At 26.5% G+C, this 18276-nt stretch overlaps 1 protein-coding gene across 6 annotated transcripts; it reads right to left on the minus strand.

Moving 5' to 3' along the window:
- Window positions 1-2725: 2725 nt before the first annotated feature.
- Window positions 2726-15956, minus strand: LOC8282016 (abscisic-aldehyde oxidase). 6 transcript variants are annotated; one of them, XM_048378160.1, is made up of 10 exons: window positions 15409-15465; window positions 8301-8371; window positions 6680-8226; window positions 5883-6142; window positions 5550-5750; window positions 5218-5436; window positions 3822-4787; window positions 3633-3728; window positions 3320-3418; window positions 2731-3119 (listed from the first exon to the last, which is right to left on the minus strand). In XM_048378160.1, the coding sequence occupies exons 3-10, from the start codon at window positions 8148-8150 to the stop codon at window positions 2907-2909; spliced, it is 3525 nt and encodes a 1174-aa protein (XP_048234117.1). In that variant the 5' UTR covers window positions 8151-8226; window positions 8301-8371; window positions 15409-15465; the 3' UTR covers window positions 2731-2906. The 6 variants fall into 6 exon arrangements, with proteins under 6 accessions (XP_048234114.1, XP_048234113.1, XP_048234117.1 ...); XM_048378156.1 differs by having other exon boundaries at window positions 2727-3119; window positions 5218-5400; window positions 6680-8371; window positions 15409-15951; XM_048378155.1 differs by having other exon boundaries at window positions 6680-8371; window positions 15409-15949.
- Between the last annotated feature and the right edge of the window lie 2320 nt (window positions 15957-18276).

Genomic DNA, 18276 nt, shown 5'->3' on the forward strand with positions numbered 1-18276 from the left:
TTAATTAATATAATATTAAAATTTATTATTGTGTTATTCTTTAGAAGTAAAATCAGTATTTAATTAAAATGTAATTTATGAATCAATAAATTAGTAGAAAAATGATAGATAAACTTGAATTTTATGTGTCAAAAATGAATACACATATCAAGATAAAAACTTTATGTGTCCAAAATTAAATATGCATATAAAAAATTTTAAATGTTAATTAAATTTATAAAATTAAATATAATTAAACTAAACTTTTAGAGAAGTATATAGGAGTTTTAAATAAATTTTGCATTAGTAAGTATACGATTTTTTTTATAACTAAAATAACTCTTTTAATCTTACTATTTTATTTTTATTCTTTTACATATTTTTTCTATATAATTCCTAATTATAATTTATTTTTAATATATATATCCAATTCACTCAAAATAAATTCATATTTATAAATATATTAAATATAAAAGTTCAGTTTTAGATGAATTCTAAATAAAATACATCTAAAAATAAATTAAATTCTTGAATGGATAACAACCGGACACATAGTTATCATCTATTTTTCTAGTTCATTTGCAATTCTTTTTCTTATTTCTTCATTCTATCATATGTTTTTAGAGCTCATAGAAGGAATCTCAATCAATCTCTCCAGTTTTTTTCCTATCAAATTGTCATTATCTTTTACTGTTTGTATTATTTTTTTCTTATTATTATTAATCAAATGGATATTCTGGGTTGTATCTATTTTATTTTATTTTTATTTTTATTTACTCCATTTAATGGACTCACAATGAAAGGAAAAAAGCCAGAAAGGGGGACTTCATTCCATTTTCCATGGATCAATTTGATTTCATATGCTTCCGCCACCTTTTCCTCGATTTAATAAATCACGTAATACTTTTCTTCTTTATATGGAAACAAAATAAAGAAAGTAACAAAATTGTAGATAGCATGAATTCCGTGGCTAAATTATCTTTTGCAGATTGCAACGTCCAATAAATCATTACAAATTCCAACCCCCGAAAAAAAACAAAAAGAAGAAAAAAGTTGTACACTTTCTTTTATATATATTATATATTTTGGTTTCAAATCCATGTGCCTTGGTTGGGTCCACGTGTCCACGTACATTGCCTATTTTAAGCGAGTAAATAATGAAACAATTCAAAATTGTTACCGTTGAGTTCAAACTGGGCCCAGTTTTCCTTTTATGTCTCTCTCTCCTCTCATTTCACCAAAGTGGTGTTAACTTTCAAAATCAAACATTCATAGGCATCTTTTTTTTCTTTTTCCGTTTTGTTTTAAATTGATCTAATGAACTAGAATAAAGAGAAAAATGAGCATTAATCTAACCAAATAATTTAGATGAGGATGATTGAGTTAGATGAAAAATTGATATTATTTTATATGATTATTATTTTCATTTGTAAGAATCAAAAAAAAATATTTAGGTTTGAATTCTTTCGATACCGAAATTTATCACTTTCAAAATAATAACTCACGAGACTTTTAATGAAATTAAAAGAAAAATTAATTACCACTTTAATTATAAACTTTACATGTTTTATTAATTTTATATGATCATTTTAGAATATAGAAATAAATATTTATATTCTTAATTTATTTTTAAAAAATATATTTTTATTGATAATTTTGTAATTTTACAGTAAAAAGATCATGTGAAAATTTTATTATATTTTTTAAAAAAATTAATAAGTTTGTAAAAAAATATTATTTTAAATTTAACAATATAGTTATTAAAATTTTATATCTTTTTTTACACAATTTATATCTAAATATAACCTTATAATTTTTTTTTTAAAATTAACAAAGTTAATTTTTAATGTCCTATGAAATTGTAACAATTATTATAAAATATATAAAATAAATAAAAAGTATGAATATTTATTTTTAAATTTTAAACTAACTGAATAAAATTGTTTAAAGATATAATTGGCAATTAAGAAAAGAAATTCACAAAGTTGAACTTCAATTATCGAATCAAACTTGAGAGTTTGAAAAGATATTTTCTTTTGAATGAAGATAAGTTAAATACACATATTATTTTCCATTGCACAATAAATTTTTTAAAATAGATATATCTAAACAAACACTTAGATTCTCATGCATAATTATAAGTATGCTTTTATACTGAATATCCAATAAAAAATAAAGTTTATTCTATAGTCCAATTACCTACAATATTAATATCAGTAAGAATTATGCAAAAAAGTCTAGCTTAAAATTTTTCTTCTTATCAAGAAAAAAGAAAAGAGAAGACGATCAGTGGTAGCAACTTTCACTGAGCGTCACCATGCAGGTTCTTCTCCACTACAAAATGTTTGTAGAGCCATAGCTACTTTGGACCGGATCCTAATAGGCATAAAAATCCAACCAAAGCGAAGTCATGAGTACTCTAAAGGAAATATCCACCAAAAATCGCCCCCTTGCAATTCACTTTTTGCTCATTTTCCATTGCAAGTACCTCTCCACATTATCCAACCCGCAATGATCCTTCACAACAGGCATGATGGCAGGAATCCCCAAGTGAAATGTTGAATGGAAATCCTCTAGGAAGCCCCATGAATGAAGCTGTTGCCGAGCATCTTGAATTGCCGCTCAGTGAAGCTCACCGTGCATATAATATAAATACTTCAATAACTTAAATTGTTATCGATATGCGAAGAGTTTTCTTTAATTAAATTAAATGTTAACTTAAATCTTTATAGATAATTATTTCTTGCAGGTGCCTAACTAAAGCTAGTAGTTAACTAATTATCCCTTTTATTCTGATAAATTAAGGTAGCAATCAATAATTAAAAATGATAATTTTTATCCAGCCAAAAACTTAAATAAAAGGCTGATTATGAAATAAAACTTAGGTAATACATGCATGGAGGAGATTATTATAGCTTTTCACAAGTTTATGGGTACAAAAAGAATATACCTTTTGAAGAGAGAATATGGTTTTGGTGATGTCCACTGTTAAGTATTTCAACATTGAAGTGTTTTGGGATGGTGTCTATGGTAGGGATCTTGTAATTCCATGTGCCATCCTGAACCACCAATCCATTTGAGTCCGTCGTGTATTCTTCAAGCATGAAAAACCCAATTCCTTGAACAAAAGCTCCTTCAATCTACAAACACCAATCCAGACATCTCATTATAAGAGGCCATGAGAATTGATAGCTGCCAAATTCTTTTCTCCCCAAATTGAGAAAGAAAAACGCCTACATAAGAGGCTATAGTTTAAGCATTGTAAAAAAAAAAAAAAAAAGAGAAGTCCTTGCGTAAAAAATTGACTTTCACTTCATATATATATATAGCATCATCTTACCTGTCCAAGATCCACAGCAGGGTTGAGACTTTGCCCACAATCATATATAATATCTGATCTCAAAATTATTGTTTCTCCTGTTAAAAGGTCTACCTCCACCTGTGTCAATATCGCTTTGTCTCAAGTACACAATTATCAAGTATCCAAGCTACTATAGTACTAAAATAACCACATTTTCCTAAATAATTGAGGGTCTTAATGCAAGTTTGAACATGCAGAGGCACCTAAATCTCAATGATTGTTAAAAACACTATAGTCTCAGCTTAAGCGGAGAAAAATAGAAAATAAAAGAACTAAGAAGAAGGTGACTTGCCTCACTAACTGCAGCACCATAATTTAAGTATTGCTTAAAAGCAACATCAGTGACAAACAAAGTACTTGCGGACAAATTCATAGCTTCCAAATAAGCCTACATTTTTATAATAGTTAGATAGCAAGCAATGTTCTATATTTAAGCAGTCATATTAAAAATACTATTCCACAAACAAATGCACATAACTACCTGGTTGATAAGTATCTCCCAAGTTATAGAACTCAATTGCATTTGCAACCTTTCTTTTAGAGGTTGGAGTCTCTCAACTAAGGTTTTACAGCAAATTCTAACTGCTTCACAACTTGACTCAGATGTAGTACTGCCAGCAGTAATTCCACTTTGAATTAAACTTAAGCTATCATATTGTACGACTCGTACTTTATCCAAGAGGTCTCCAGCTCCATTGCATTTGATTGGACTAAGAGCAAACACAACCATCTGTTTAACCTTTGTCCAGAGCCCTTGGCCCATCTCTATACCCCCAACTTCAACAACAATAGAACCATCATTAAGAATGCCTACTTTTCCTGGAATTGGTCTCAGCATCACTTCATGTATAACTGGTATTCGAGAAATACCCCTTTTCTTCCACACATTACACCTATTAAACTTTTTTACCATTTTAATCCTTTGGTTTAAATTTGAAGATGTTGCTAACTTATCCCATATTGAAATCAAAGTGTATTCCATAGGGTTTCCAGCAGTATGACCATAGAATAAGTTAAGGCTTTCATATGTGTGGAGATTTATGGCTCTTACAACATCTGTATCCATAGAAAGAAAAGACGCCACATGTTCCATTACAGCTTCTGCAATAAATGTGGCTTGCACCTGTCCAGGGGCACGCATTGCTGTTCTACTTAGATGGTTTGTTTTGCACACTTTTATATCAAAAGATAAAGCACCCCAGTTATACTTTTTCAGAGCACCAATAAGGAGTATTGGAATCCGCGGACTCCAATCTGGATATATGCCTGCAAGGATTGATATATCAAGTTGTAAGGCTGTAATCTTCCCATTCATTTTGAACCCTACACTGTAAGTCACTTTCATAGGATGTCTTCCTCCTGCCATTTTCATATCATTCTTACGATTGAGATACATCCTAACAGGTCGTTGTAACTTGTGTGCTGCAAGTGCACATGCTGTGGCAACCTAAAAATAACACCAGATTCCATTTATAAGGACATGTATCAATAATTACATATAGAACGGACTAGTAATCCCAACAAAAAATAATGCATAGAGAAAGACAAAGATTAAATATCAATATTAAGAATAAATCCTCAAAAATTGATCATATATAACAATGCTGCCAATCAGTATTTGGTGAACCTATTTCATAATAATTTGCATGATCTAAATAAGGAACCTATCCAACTCTCGGCACAGACAAACTTTGAATATACCTAAGTGCCAACAAGAAAATACTTCAATTTCATAAAAGTTTTAAATTGTTGTAAAACTTGCTCGTGCTTCAATTTATTTCTTCTACATGCATATAGACATATTTGAGCATAGATGTACATGCATGTTATAGACTTAATTTACAAATATATAGGGTCCATATAGGAAAAACACTTACAGGCATGGCTTTTGTGGCTTTTCCACCAAAGCTACCTCCAAGCCTTCTTGTAACCACACGTACATTATTTTCAGGAACACCAAGACATCTTGCGATCACAGTATGTGCATATTGAGGGTATTGAATTGAAGCATAAACCACTACACAGTTGTCTTCATCTGGCACAGCAAGGGCGGTTTGATTCTCCATATAGTAAAAGTATTGAGAATCAAGTGTTATCTAGACGTCTTAATTCAAGAAAAACTTAGAAATCAATAGTGAGTACACACATATACTAATGCTAAAGAGCATTTGAACCCATGTTTAGTTTTCTTTCTTTATTGAAAGGATACCTCAATAGAGATGATTTTATAATCAGCTTCAGCCATTCCCTTTGATACATCACCAACATGTTTGGGGACCTCAAATTCAAAAAAGCTTGATCTTTTTATAGCCTCTTCTGTAGTTAAGATAGGAGGTTCTAAATTTTCAAAGTCATAATCAACCACTGCAAGCTCTGATGTTAAATCCGCATGTTTCTGTGTATCTGCAACCTATGAAAACCATTTGATGAGAAAAACTAGATAGCGCAAACAGCTGCTGCAACTAAATCAATGCGTATTTGATAATCCTCAAGGCCCAAAGTGTTAATATTTATGAACAAGAATAATAGAGAAGGAAATCACCACAAGAGCAAGACGCTCCCCGGAATGCCGAGTAAGCTCATCAGCAAACAGAGGTTCATGACCATACATGCCAATAGAACCTATGTTCTCTCCACCTTTTGGAATGTCTCTAAAAGAAATAAGTGCAATAACTCCTTCAGAGTCTGATTTAGAATTAAGTTCTATGCGCTTAATCCTTGCAAAAGGCTTTGTGCTATAAATGAATGATCCATATAGACAATTTTGAGGAGAAGGAATGTCATCCACATAAACAACTTCACCTGCATAAATAATTGGTTGGATGAGAAAGATAGCCATTTATGCTTACAGGTATCCCTTACCTATGAAGTAATGACTTAATTTAAATTAAGATTTGACACACTATACAACTTCAGAATAATACCAATCAATTCTTCTATGTAATTTACTTGATACAGAAAGAATATGGGGGACTTCAGAAATATAAATTTTTCACAAAGATAATGTTCTTTAATTCCTTAGTGAAAACATACACTAAATAGTACAGACATGGAAATGAAAATGAGATATGTTATATTGCATGATATGAGAAGTGAATTGAATAAAGGTCTCTTGCTTTTGTTGAAAAGATAAAATCAAAAAAAGAGAAAACAAGTTAAAACTTATCATATGTCATGATGAAAGATAATTCAAGTAAAATCAACTTGTTGAAAGTAAATCTCGAATAAAACCAATTAAAATATATTTATACACATGCTACTAAACAATAATATGATGAGAAATTAAAAAAATGCACCATTTCACATGAACATATATGTGACAGAGAAATATATACGAACCAGAAGCTTGGAGAGCAGCTCCCGATTTCATAATTGGGGCTCCAATGGGTTGATATTCCTTGTTTATTTGGACTACCTGCTTTGATGATGATAGTAAAGTAGGGAATTTAACAGGATCCATCCAGTCATTGTTCTGTTTTAGTTGTGCATCTTTAAACATTGAAATATTGATATGTTCATTCAACCAACCATCAGAAAGGGTTTCTATTAATGGACTTAAAAAATCAAAAAGAAAAGCGACAGCAAGGCTTGATCTATATGTAGGATATAGAGTCCCATCTTCAGGTACAATAGTAGCTTTAACTAATTTAATAGCTTCATAAAGAACAACATCAGATAGCATCTTCCCAGTTAAAAACTCCTCAACTTCTTTTGCTCTAATTGCATGTTTGGTTCCAAACGCACCAAAAGCCAACTGACAACTGTTTATCACAATACCACCAGATGTTCCCGATGACCATATAACATCAACCAAGAAAGCTGCATTCATGTAGGCCAAAGCATTTCCAAGGGGTCGTGGAGCAGCTCGATATGTTTCGAATAATAATTTACTACCTTTTTTAGGAGATATATTCTGGTTTGATCTATAATTAGGGATTCTTAAACTTACAAGTACGCTTTTTAAATCCAAAGGAGGCCTTCCCAAAAACTCTTCCAAAGTAAGCTTTTCATGCAAGGTACCAGTCATTATACAAACAAATGAACCAGCTGCAACAAGTATAGTAGCAATATCTGAAGGAAAACTATTCCTTTGTGCCATCACCAAATTTCCTCCCACACTACTTAAATTTCGAACAAATTGAGTAGCAATTTTTTCCATGTGAACTGCAATCTTTCTTAACACCATCTTATAATCTGATTTGTATTCACCTTTACTTTCTTCCTTCAAAGCTTCAATAGCTTTAGAAATAGTCACAGTAGCTCCAATTTCAATACCAGACTGATCCATTCTAATGATTGAGAGCTCAGGAATACATGAAAGATCAATGTATCTGTCATATTGTTCCAGTTCTTTATAGTAACTCACACTTGTGTTACCAACAACCAGTTTCATTTGAACTCCATTATTAGCATCAGTAGCTTCTAATAGGCTTTGAAGCTCCTCAATGCTACCAGGTTTATACCAAGAGTAACTTTCAGAATCTAAAAACCAGGAAGATTTGGTGACCTCTGATTTTAGGAATTCAGGAAAAGTACAAATCTTCCTATTATAATCAGGCAATTTGCTTATCTTTATTTCTTGACAATCTTCCTTCTTCCAGAAAGAGTTGAATCCCAAGTCTTCCATATCAACATCAGATGCAAAACTTTTACAAGCATCAGCAATAGGTCGATATCCAGTACAACGACAAAGATTTCCTGAAATAGCTTTTTCAGCTTCAATGACTGTCAGCTTGGAAAATCTTGAAGAGGGTTCGAACTGATCAGTCTTTTCAGCATTAACAAGTGCACCAAACAGTGACACGCACATTCCAGGAGTACAGAAACCACATTGGGAAGCATGGAATCCAGCAAATCTTTGATGAATTGAATGGAACCCATCTTTGTTGTTACCAAGACCATCACTTGTTATAACTGAACATCCATTTATACTGCAAAGCAGTGTCAGACAAGAACTTACAGTGAAATCCTCAACTTTGTCGAGCACTGGATTATACTTGGAAAGCAGCACAACACAGGCACCACAGCCACCTAATTATATATAGAAAGAAACTACTTAAATATTGCAATAAAGCCAAAAGAATGAGGAAAGCTCATTTTATCAAATACATGGAGGGTAATAAATATTGCTTACCAATCAGCAAGCAATCATTACAGACAAGGTTAAGACATTGTTAAGACATAAAAAGTGCATGCTAGTCTTTCAAACTCACCAACTTTTAAAATTTAAATCAGAAAATTAAGAAAAGGAAAAAGCCACTCTCAAAAGGCTCCTTTACTTAGTTCACTTCATTTTTTTTCTTTTTCTTTTAATGTGTACTTCATTCTTTTTTACCTACCCTTTCTTCATAAATAATTTAATAAAATTGATAAATTTTTAACCTTTTCTATAGGTTGGTTCATGGAAATTTTTTGACCTTTGTTAATATACGACCAAAATTTTGATACAAGTTTAAGTTATTTTATTGACATGTAACAATTTTATCGAGGGGTTGTAAATTTATTCTTCATTCATATACGAAAGCATATTTACTATATTTTTAGTATTAATTCATATAAATATAATATAATTAGTATATTAACTAATTATATTAAAAAGATAATTATAAAATATTAAAAACAATCTTAAGATGTTGGATTTGATTATAATTTTTTCAATAGTATCATTTATTTAACTAGTATGCTATCCGTGCAATGTTGTGGAGCATTTAAATGCATTATTATTGGAAATATTGACATTATATTTTATATGATAACTAATAATTTAAGAAATTATATTGTATGAAATTATAATTTTGTATTACAGTATATATTTTTCAATATTTTGTTGATTATGTCTATTTATAAAAAAATTTGGACTAAAGATTTGCTTCTTTTTTTTTGACATAAATTAAATATATTTAGGAATTTTTTTTTAAATTTATAATATGATAATAACAATAAATAATAATTAAGCTTTTAATCATTTTTATAAAATTAATAATTTTATTTAAGAATTTGATTCGTTATTTGTACCGATCCCAAACTCAATTTATACGCATTCCTTAACCCATATTAATGAAACTAAAAATAAGAGTTAAAATACTGATCATAACATATATAAAAAGAGAAGCATATATAGATATATTTAAAATGATTTTATTAGTTATATAATTAATTAGATAATTTATTAATTAATTTTATTAATAACAATATTAATAATTTCTTAAATATAAATATAATTTTATTAAAATAAAAAAATTAAAATAAAATATATTCTCTGACTTTCTCAATGAAAACCAACCATCTTTATTTTAATATATTTATTATGTACTTTATACATTTTTATATGTCAGCACATTCATCTTAGCGTTCACATTATTGTGAAATACTTTATCAGCTTTCGAAAATTTAAATTGTAATTTTCTTATTATTACCGTCTCAATCTTCTTAGAACATATTTTCTGAAGAGAACATGGTTTACTCTACTTCTCCTTTCTCCTTTTCAGGAACTACAATTTTTTTTTCAAGAGTAAACGAAAACAAACCAAAAACTTCTATCATATACTATAATTATAATATATATAAAAATGCAAAGAGATGAAAACAAATAAATTCACAGATATAGCCTTATAAATTTTTAAATTAATTATATTAATTTAATTATTTATTAAATTAATTTAATAATATTTAAAATTGATAATTAAAAATTTATTCAGTATAAGTTTATTTCTGGAAGCCCAACTCTATCAAAATTTTAAATTAATAATAATTTTAATTATAGAAAATAATATTTTAATTATATTTTAAACAGTATATTAAATAATAAATTAGTTTCTTAATTATATAATAATTTCTAATCCTTAAATCTTTATTAATTTTTTAATTAATTAAGTTAATGTAGTTATTTATTAAATCAATTTAATATTTTATAATATTAATAATTAATTATTCATTTAGCACAAGTCTAATAGGATTTTGAAAATTAATGATAATTCTAATTTTAAAAATAATTTTTTATTATATTTTAAATATTATATTAATTAATAAACTAATTTTCTTATCATTTAATTATTTTTATCCTAAAAATAGCATATTAATTATTTTAGTAATCTAATATCAATATAATAAGAAAATAATTAAACTGACATACTGAAAGGCGTTAATAATCTATGAAAAAAAGATACTGGATGAGATAAAGGACATATATAATTTCATATATAAACTTGTAAGGATTCACTATTGATTAAGATAAAAGAAAAATAAATATGTCCAGAGAATACATAAAATTGCTATACAAATTGATATTGCAAAGAGTTCATCTAAAAAGTTAATAATATTACTGATTTATTAATTCTATAATTAATTAGATTAATTTAGTCATTTTAATTTAATTTAATTTAATAATTATGTAATATTCAAAATTATTTAATTTATTACAATTCTTATTTTACAATCCCAACTCTATTAGAATTTCTAATCAATAATAATTCTAGTTCTAAAAAATAAATCTTATATTAGCTAACAGAATTCTATAAATTGAATATAGATAAATAAAATACTGCTGGTTAAAATATTAATTGGGTTAATAAACATATCATAATAAAAATATTTGTGATATTCAATAAATTGTAATACTACAATGTATTATAGATATTTAAATTAAATGAGTTATATATACCAAACAAACATATGATGAAATGTTGAAAAAATAAAATCAGTAATGAATCAACTTACTAATGATTATTGTATTAATCTTAACAATGATTTTAATTATGAGAACGTTAAATTCAATTATTTTAATATTATTTTATTAATTAATATAGTTTTTTTTAAATTATATTATTTTATAATTTAAAATCATAATAGAATTGGACTTTAATAATTAAACTTGCACTTAATAAATTATTAATATTACTATTATCAAATTAAATTATAATTAACTCAATTATCTAATAAGTATAAACATATTAAACTGCAGAATCTTATGTCTATAATTTATTTATATATATATATACATATATATATCAAAATGATACCAAAGAGTTGTTACACAAAATTGATAATGGAAAGAGTTGTATGAAGAAGCTAATACTAAGTAAAGCTAAATATTAACATATTATCTCAGCTATATCACGACAATATAAAATTGTTGTGTAGTTTATAACAAAAGAGTTTTGATTTATTATTTATCTAGACTTAATTTTGGAGCATTTTATTAGATTAATTGAAAGACATCATATTCAATCCAATCATTAAGTTATTAATAATAATTTAAAACTAATTGACATGATTTATATAAAAGCTTTATAAAATTTAGATGATTATTTTTCTATATTTCCAAAATTCAAGAAAAATAAATTATTAAACTTTTATCTAACTAATACTTATCTCAAATAGTGATAATGATTAAAATATATTTTACATATCTAAGTCTAAATGCTAGAATTAAAAAATTTAACTTTACAATTTTAAAATAAAAATATAAAAATAAAATAGTTGATACTAGAAAGTATTTGTTATATTTTACTTTATTAAAATAAAAATAAAATTTACGATGTACTGTCCCTTTTAGTAAATTAAACATTATTAAATATTAAAACTATTAATTTATTAAATTTATTTATTTAAAGAAAAAAGTTGATTTCTTAAGAAATTATTAATTTTTGAAATTCTTAATTTACTAAATATAATATAAAAGGGTAGATTGTATGGGAATCTTGATTTCTTAGTAAAAGAAAAATGTAATAATCTTCATATTAAATGTTTATAATGTTTGAAAATATATATTATTTTAATTTTAAATAATAACGAGTCAGATAATTATTATTCATATATAATATATGTGAGTAAAAAAATTAGTTAATCAATACATCATTTATATCAAATGTGATTGATTTGTCATATAAATATTGTAATAAGAAAATGAGAAGTATGCCAAATTTGTCATTCTATTAGAAACTAACTAGTGATTAATCTAAAAATTAAGATAAAAATATTTCTATAATTAAAATTTTTTATTATATTTTCTAAAAATAATGCGATATAATAATTACATACACTTTAAATAATAAAAGTAACAAAAATGAAAACATGAATTTGTTAGGCATATATAGGACATGTTTGGTTTAGTTTCTTATAATAGCTGACAATTAAACGTAGTTGCTCAATAATCAATTATATTTTTATTATAAAAATTTACATATCTATTTAAAAATAGGTTTTGAGGCTTAAATTCCATCAATATAAAAGTTTATCCATAAATATGAATTTTGCAATAATAAATAAAAAGTAATTATATAAAAATAACTAATTTAAATTATCTTTTACTAATTATATATAATACAGATAACCTTGTCCAAATAAAAATGCTTAAATAAACTATCATCTAATAATAAAAAAGCTTTAATAATTTTGCTACACAACTAATAAAATTTTTAAATTATATCAGTTAATAATTATTTTTTAATTAAAGAATAATTTAAATTTTAAAAATAGTATTTTGAACTAAATTTTAAATTTTTTAACTAATAAATTAATTTTCTAAATTATGCCATAATTTATAATTCTAATCGCAGTATTAAATATAATTTATATCTAATTAAATTAAAATTACTTTTATATTATCGCATTAATAAAATTTTAAAATATTATAAATTTCTTAAGAACTATTAAAAACAATTTAAATTATTAAAACTTTAAAAATTTTATTTTATAAATTTTTTAATAAATTTTTCAATATTTATTTTTCGAATCTAGATATCGAGATAATTACAAAAAATTCAATATTAAAAATTATTATTTTTTCAAAGTTTTACAGAGTTTGGGATGTCAAAATTTCAAGTCAAAATTTCAATTAGAATTATAATTAATTGAGCTAGATATTATATTTGGAATTCAAATTATATGCTTAAATTAAAATCTAATTATACTTAGTGAACTTTGTTATGCTTAATGTGACCCATTTAGACTAAAAACTTAATAATTAAAAACATATCCTGTAATTGAGCTAAACTAGATAAATTTCATGCATAATTGAGTAGTAAAACTAGACTAATAAAATAAACGAGGATTATGCCTAACTAAAATAGACTAGACTTAGATTACCTCACATGATAATTATAGAGTTATAATTGTTGTGTTTACCGGGAATAGCCCAGTAAATAATAAAATTTAAATTAAAAATAAAGATACATAAATAAAAAAGTTAGTTTTTAAATCCATTTCTGGATATGAGGAAGCTTCTTTATAAAATCTAGAAACGCCACTCAATTAGTCAATTAATAAAAGCATTTCAGAAAAATACTGGGTGACGACTCCTTTTTTCCGTGCTAGTTTCTATAACTAGTTAGCGTGTTTCTAATTAGGTTGAAAAATCTTATAATACTGTAGTCGCTAGAGAATTTGGTTGCGCGCTCGACACCACCATCCACATAATTACTTTCAAAGGGTTTATAAAATTTTAATATTTTTGCAGACTTCATGTTATATAGACTTTATTTAAAATTTTTTATAGATAGTAATAGATTTTTACTAATTTTTATTAATTTTCACATATTATTATTTAATTATTTAAAAATAAAATTAATCATTCTGTGTTTACTATTTTTTTCTTCTTTTTTTTTTATTTATTTTAAGCATTATTTCACATAATATTATCTGTAACTGCATATACAAATAAAATAACTCATTTTATCATTATGGCAAATTTAAATCATTTTTGAATTTTCTATCTCATAACATAAACACTGTTTTTTTGTTAAGATAATAATTTTTTTTTTAAAAAAATTATCATATCACAATTTGTCTCCAAAACCCCTAAATTCATACAATACTCACTATATTTTATATATTATCTATTTAATAAATATCTAAATCAATAATAATCACATTTATCGATTATTTGATAAATTTCTAAACTAATAATAATCACGTTCACTAATAAAAAATAATTTATTTAAATAATTTTTCTAATAAAATCTAGAAGTTTATAGTGAGGTTGTTTGCTCAAAACAACTCTTCCAAAATTACTAATTCTTCATTGAATTTTATATTTTTCATGAGGGTCTCTCTTAAAATTAAATTAGACTTTTTTAATAATTTTTAGTATTTATGAGTATTAAAAGATATTATTAGTAAAATAAAATTTTAGCTTTTGAATTTCATTCAGTCTCTTTTTTTTTTTTTTAAATGGAGGATATAGTGAAAAAGAATAAAGATAATAATGCATAAACATTTGAGAGAAAAAAAATAAGTATATTTTAAAAAGTCTATTGAGATCTTAAGGAGAAGCGATATAAAATCTTTAAAAATTTTATTTATAATAATTCATAAAAAGTAATTAAAAATATATAAAAGTCAATATCTGTAAATATAAAAATTCTTTTAGTAGATGTTTTAGAAATTAATACTCTACAGGTATTTAAAATATTTGTATAAAAAGTCATATTAATAGGGATAAGATCCATATAATCTCTAAACTTTAATAAAAATATTTTAATATTTTAATTTAATTTATCTCGAGAGAATGAGAGTCATATTTTTTAAAATAGAAATAATTAATATAATTAAAAATTTATAATTTATAATATATTATTAATTATTAATTACATATTTATTGAATTTAATTTTAAAAATTTAATTTTATTCTGTTCTTAATAAATTAATTGTAAATTTTAGGTCGGGTTTATTGGACCGCTTTCAAATTTAGGAGCCTAGAACCTTATTCCTATTAAATATTGATATTGAGAGTTATTTTGTCCATCACCCCTAATTCTTTATATATATTTTTTTATATAAAGGATGTATGGTTTATTAATAAAAGGGCATACTCTAAATATTATTGAATATAAAATTATTATCTTCTAATTTAACATATAATGATAACAAACCCACAATTAAAGCCAGAAATATACATACATATCAAACTTATACGTGAGCTTTTTTTTCCTTTACAAATTTCAAATATTTTAGCAAAAGTCTTTGAAAATAAAAAAAGAAAAACTTAAACACACAGTAAATGTTACAAACGAGATTTCCATATATATTATGTAAAGAAGAAGAAGGAGGAGGAAGGAAGGTGCGTGTACCTTCACCACAACTAAGCTTGACACTCTTGAAAGCGGTGTCAGTACGGAGGAAGTGAAGCAAAGTAGTAGAAGGATGGACACTGGAAAGCTCAAACCTCACGCCATTAATGGCGAAAACCAGCTGATATTTTTCCTTTGCTTTTGATCTTTCCTCTCCCATATCTGTCTTTAGTTATTTTTTGAGTTTAGATGGTGTAGGAAGCAGTTAATAGGGGCTTCTAATAGATCCTAAAAACTGTCGCTTCTAAATAAACACCTGGCCTCTTTGGAACAAGTAGTATTCAACGTGTGTCTTTGAATAAGTCCTGATGTGTTTTTTTTTTTCTTTTCTGTTTTTTTTTTTTTCTCTTTCGGTGGATGTCCTGATGCCGTTTACTTCCTCAGGACGCCAATTATATGCCGGACTATTTGCATGTAGTATCATATATTTAAGATTAAAGAAAACAATTTACCGGTTATTTATTTTTTAAAGATAATTGCAAAAGTATCTATATTTCTATTTTTAGTTTTTTCTTTTTAAGAACAAAGAACTAATATTCATTAAAACCAAAGAGAGGCAATTGTAGATATACTTGGAGGACAACACTCGGTCCAAATAATATCAAAGCTTTATGATATAGAAAACTTAGCCCGAGTATGAGCTAAGACATTCAAAGTTTCTGGGAATATAAATAAACTGAACATGAGTAAATGAGGAAAGCAAGCTTAAAATTTCTACACAAATTCCTCTAGCTGCAGTTAGACTGAGAACCTTTTTTGCAACATATTCACCTTATTTTTGGAGTGTAATTGCATGATGGGATGACTTAGAATGATTTAGCTGCTGGAAAAATTATGCAATTGAATATTTAAGAATGTGTGAAGTACATTAATAAAGATAATTGAGTTCGTCGTGGTTGGAGGATCAAGCATCGAACCCTAAGAGGTGATGGATGCCTCCATATGTGATGGAAGGTACCACAGAGTTAGACACCGAGCCTTAAGAGGTGACTGACACCTATTGGTGAACTACAAAGTGTAACAAAAGGGTTGAGCACTCAACCTTAAAAGTGACGGACGTCTTTGGTAGTAAATCCTCAATTTAATGTTTAAACAGTGGTAAGAGCAATATTTGCATTCTTCTATATGTTCCCATACCTCATGCATTGCATATCACGAAATTTTTTTATGAATGTGTGTGTATATAAATATCTAAAAAATATATAAAATGAATGTGCGATCCACTAATACTAGAGGATATATGTTATATTATTTATTTAGTGAGATCTGACTCCCTTCAATTATTTTTAGAGGTTAGATGATAATTGGAGGTGAAGCAGTGCTACAATTCTTCTTCATGGCATTCACTATCAAGGTAATATAATATTTGTAGGTGTAAACCATCTTAGATTCCGCAATACTAGATTTTGTGGTATATTATAATTTTATAATAAATAATGTTAAAGTTATACGTGAACAATTATAATGCGATTGAAGTATAAATTAAGTGAATTAATATTTCAAGTATAATGAGTTCAATACTAATTAATTTAGTATTAATTGAATTTTGTTGCCTCCTAAATTTTAAGAGTTTAGTCGAGTTGTGATAAATGATGCGAGGATTCAACTGAGAATGTATCATTCTAGTAGCAACCATGATGTAGGACAAATTTATTGAAATTAAAAATCCAAAATAAATTAAACAAAGAATAGAAAATCAAGTACAACTCACAATACTAAGAATTTATAGTGGTTCGACCAATACTTGCCTACATCCACTCCTCAAGAATCATTTTGAAATCTCCACTATCAAATAGAATACAAACCTAACTATATTTGTATTCTTTTACAAGGCTAATAACAAAACCTAAGTGTATTTCACAAGCTCACACTCTAACCTACTCTAAGATTTTCAATTTTAATTACAATAGCTTTTAGTCCCTTACTTAAACACTCTATCTACCATTTTTGAGCTTTGAATATAAGAATTATATACCCAATTGCCCCCAAATTCAATCCCAAAATTGAATCTTTAATACAAGATGTAAAAGATGAAATTTAAAAGTTATTGAGAGTAAATACACAATGAGGCTCAAAATAAATACTCTTGCTTGACCTAGAACAATTAGAAATGAAGTTTAAACAGCCCTAGGTGAAATAGAGCTATTATTCCCTCATTAAATGCAAATATGGCCATTTTAACAACCTTCATAAATGCAACTTCACGGGTGGAAAGAATTTTTCACAGCCGTGAAGCCTCAGTGCAAAAAACAGATGGCCGTGAACAATTTTTCATGGCTGGGAATGTTTATTCACGGCTGGAAACTTTGACTTTCACAGTTGGAAACTTTGGCCGTGAACTCTACTGTGATTTCTTAAAGAATTAGAGAGTTGGCATCTTTCATAGGAGTGAATTTTTCTTCACGGCTGTGAATCTTCATCTTCACGGCGTGTACATTTTCTTCACGGTTGGGAAAGAAGCTGCAAATGCTATTGCCCTTTTTATTGTTTAAGCTGAGAACTTTTCTTCACGGCTAGAAAACCGATATTTCATGGTCGTGAATAAAAGTTCACAGGTGAGAATCTACCTTATTTTAAAAAAACTATTTTTTTCTTTGTACATAAACACTCAAACATAAAGTTAAGTTTAGGATTAAAAAAATTTATTATAGAGAAAAGAGATAGAAGAGAGAGTATGCTATAGAGGAAGAAAGAGAAAAGAGAAAATGACAAATAGAAGAGAGAAGATATTTATGAGATATATATATATATATATATATATATATATATATATATATATATATATATATATATATATATATTATAAAGGGTTAGGTTGGGATAATACCCATTTAAGTTCTTAAATTACTCCATCCCTAACACTTAATC

Source organism: Ricinus communis, chromosome 8 (assembly GCF_019578655.1).
Source record: "Ricinus communis isolate WT05 ecotype wild-type chromosome 8, ASM1957865v1, whole genome shotgun sequence".
Classification (NCBI taxonomy): Eukaryota; Viridiplantae; Streptophyta; class Magnoliopsida; order Malpighiales; family Euphorbiaceae; genus Ricinus; species Ricinus communis.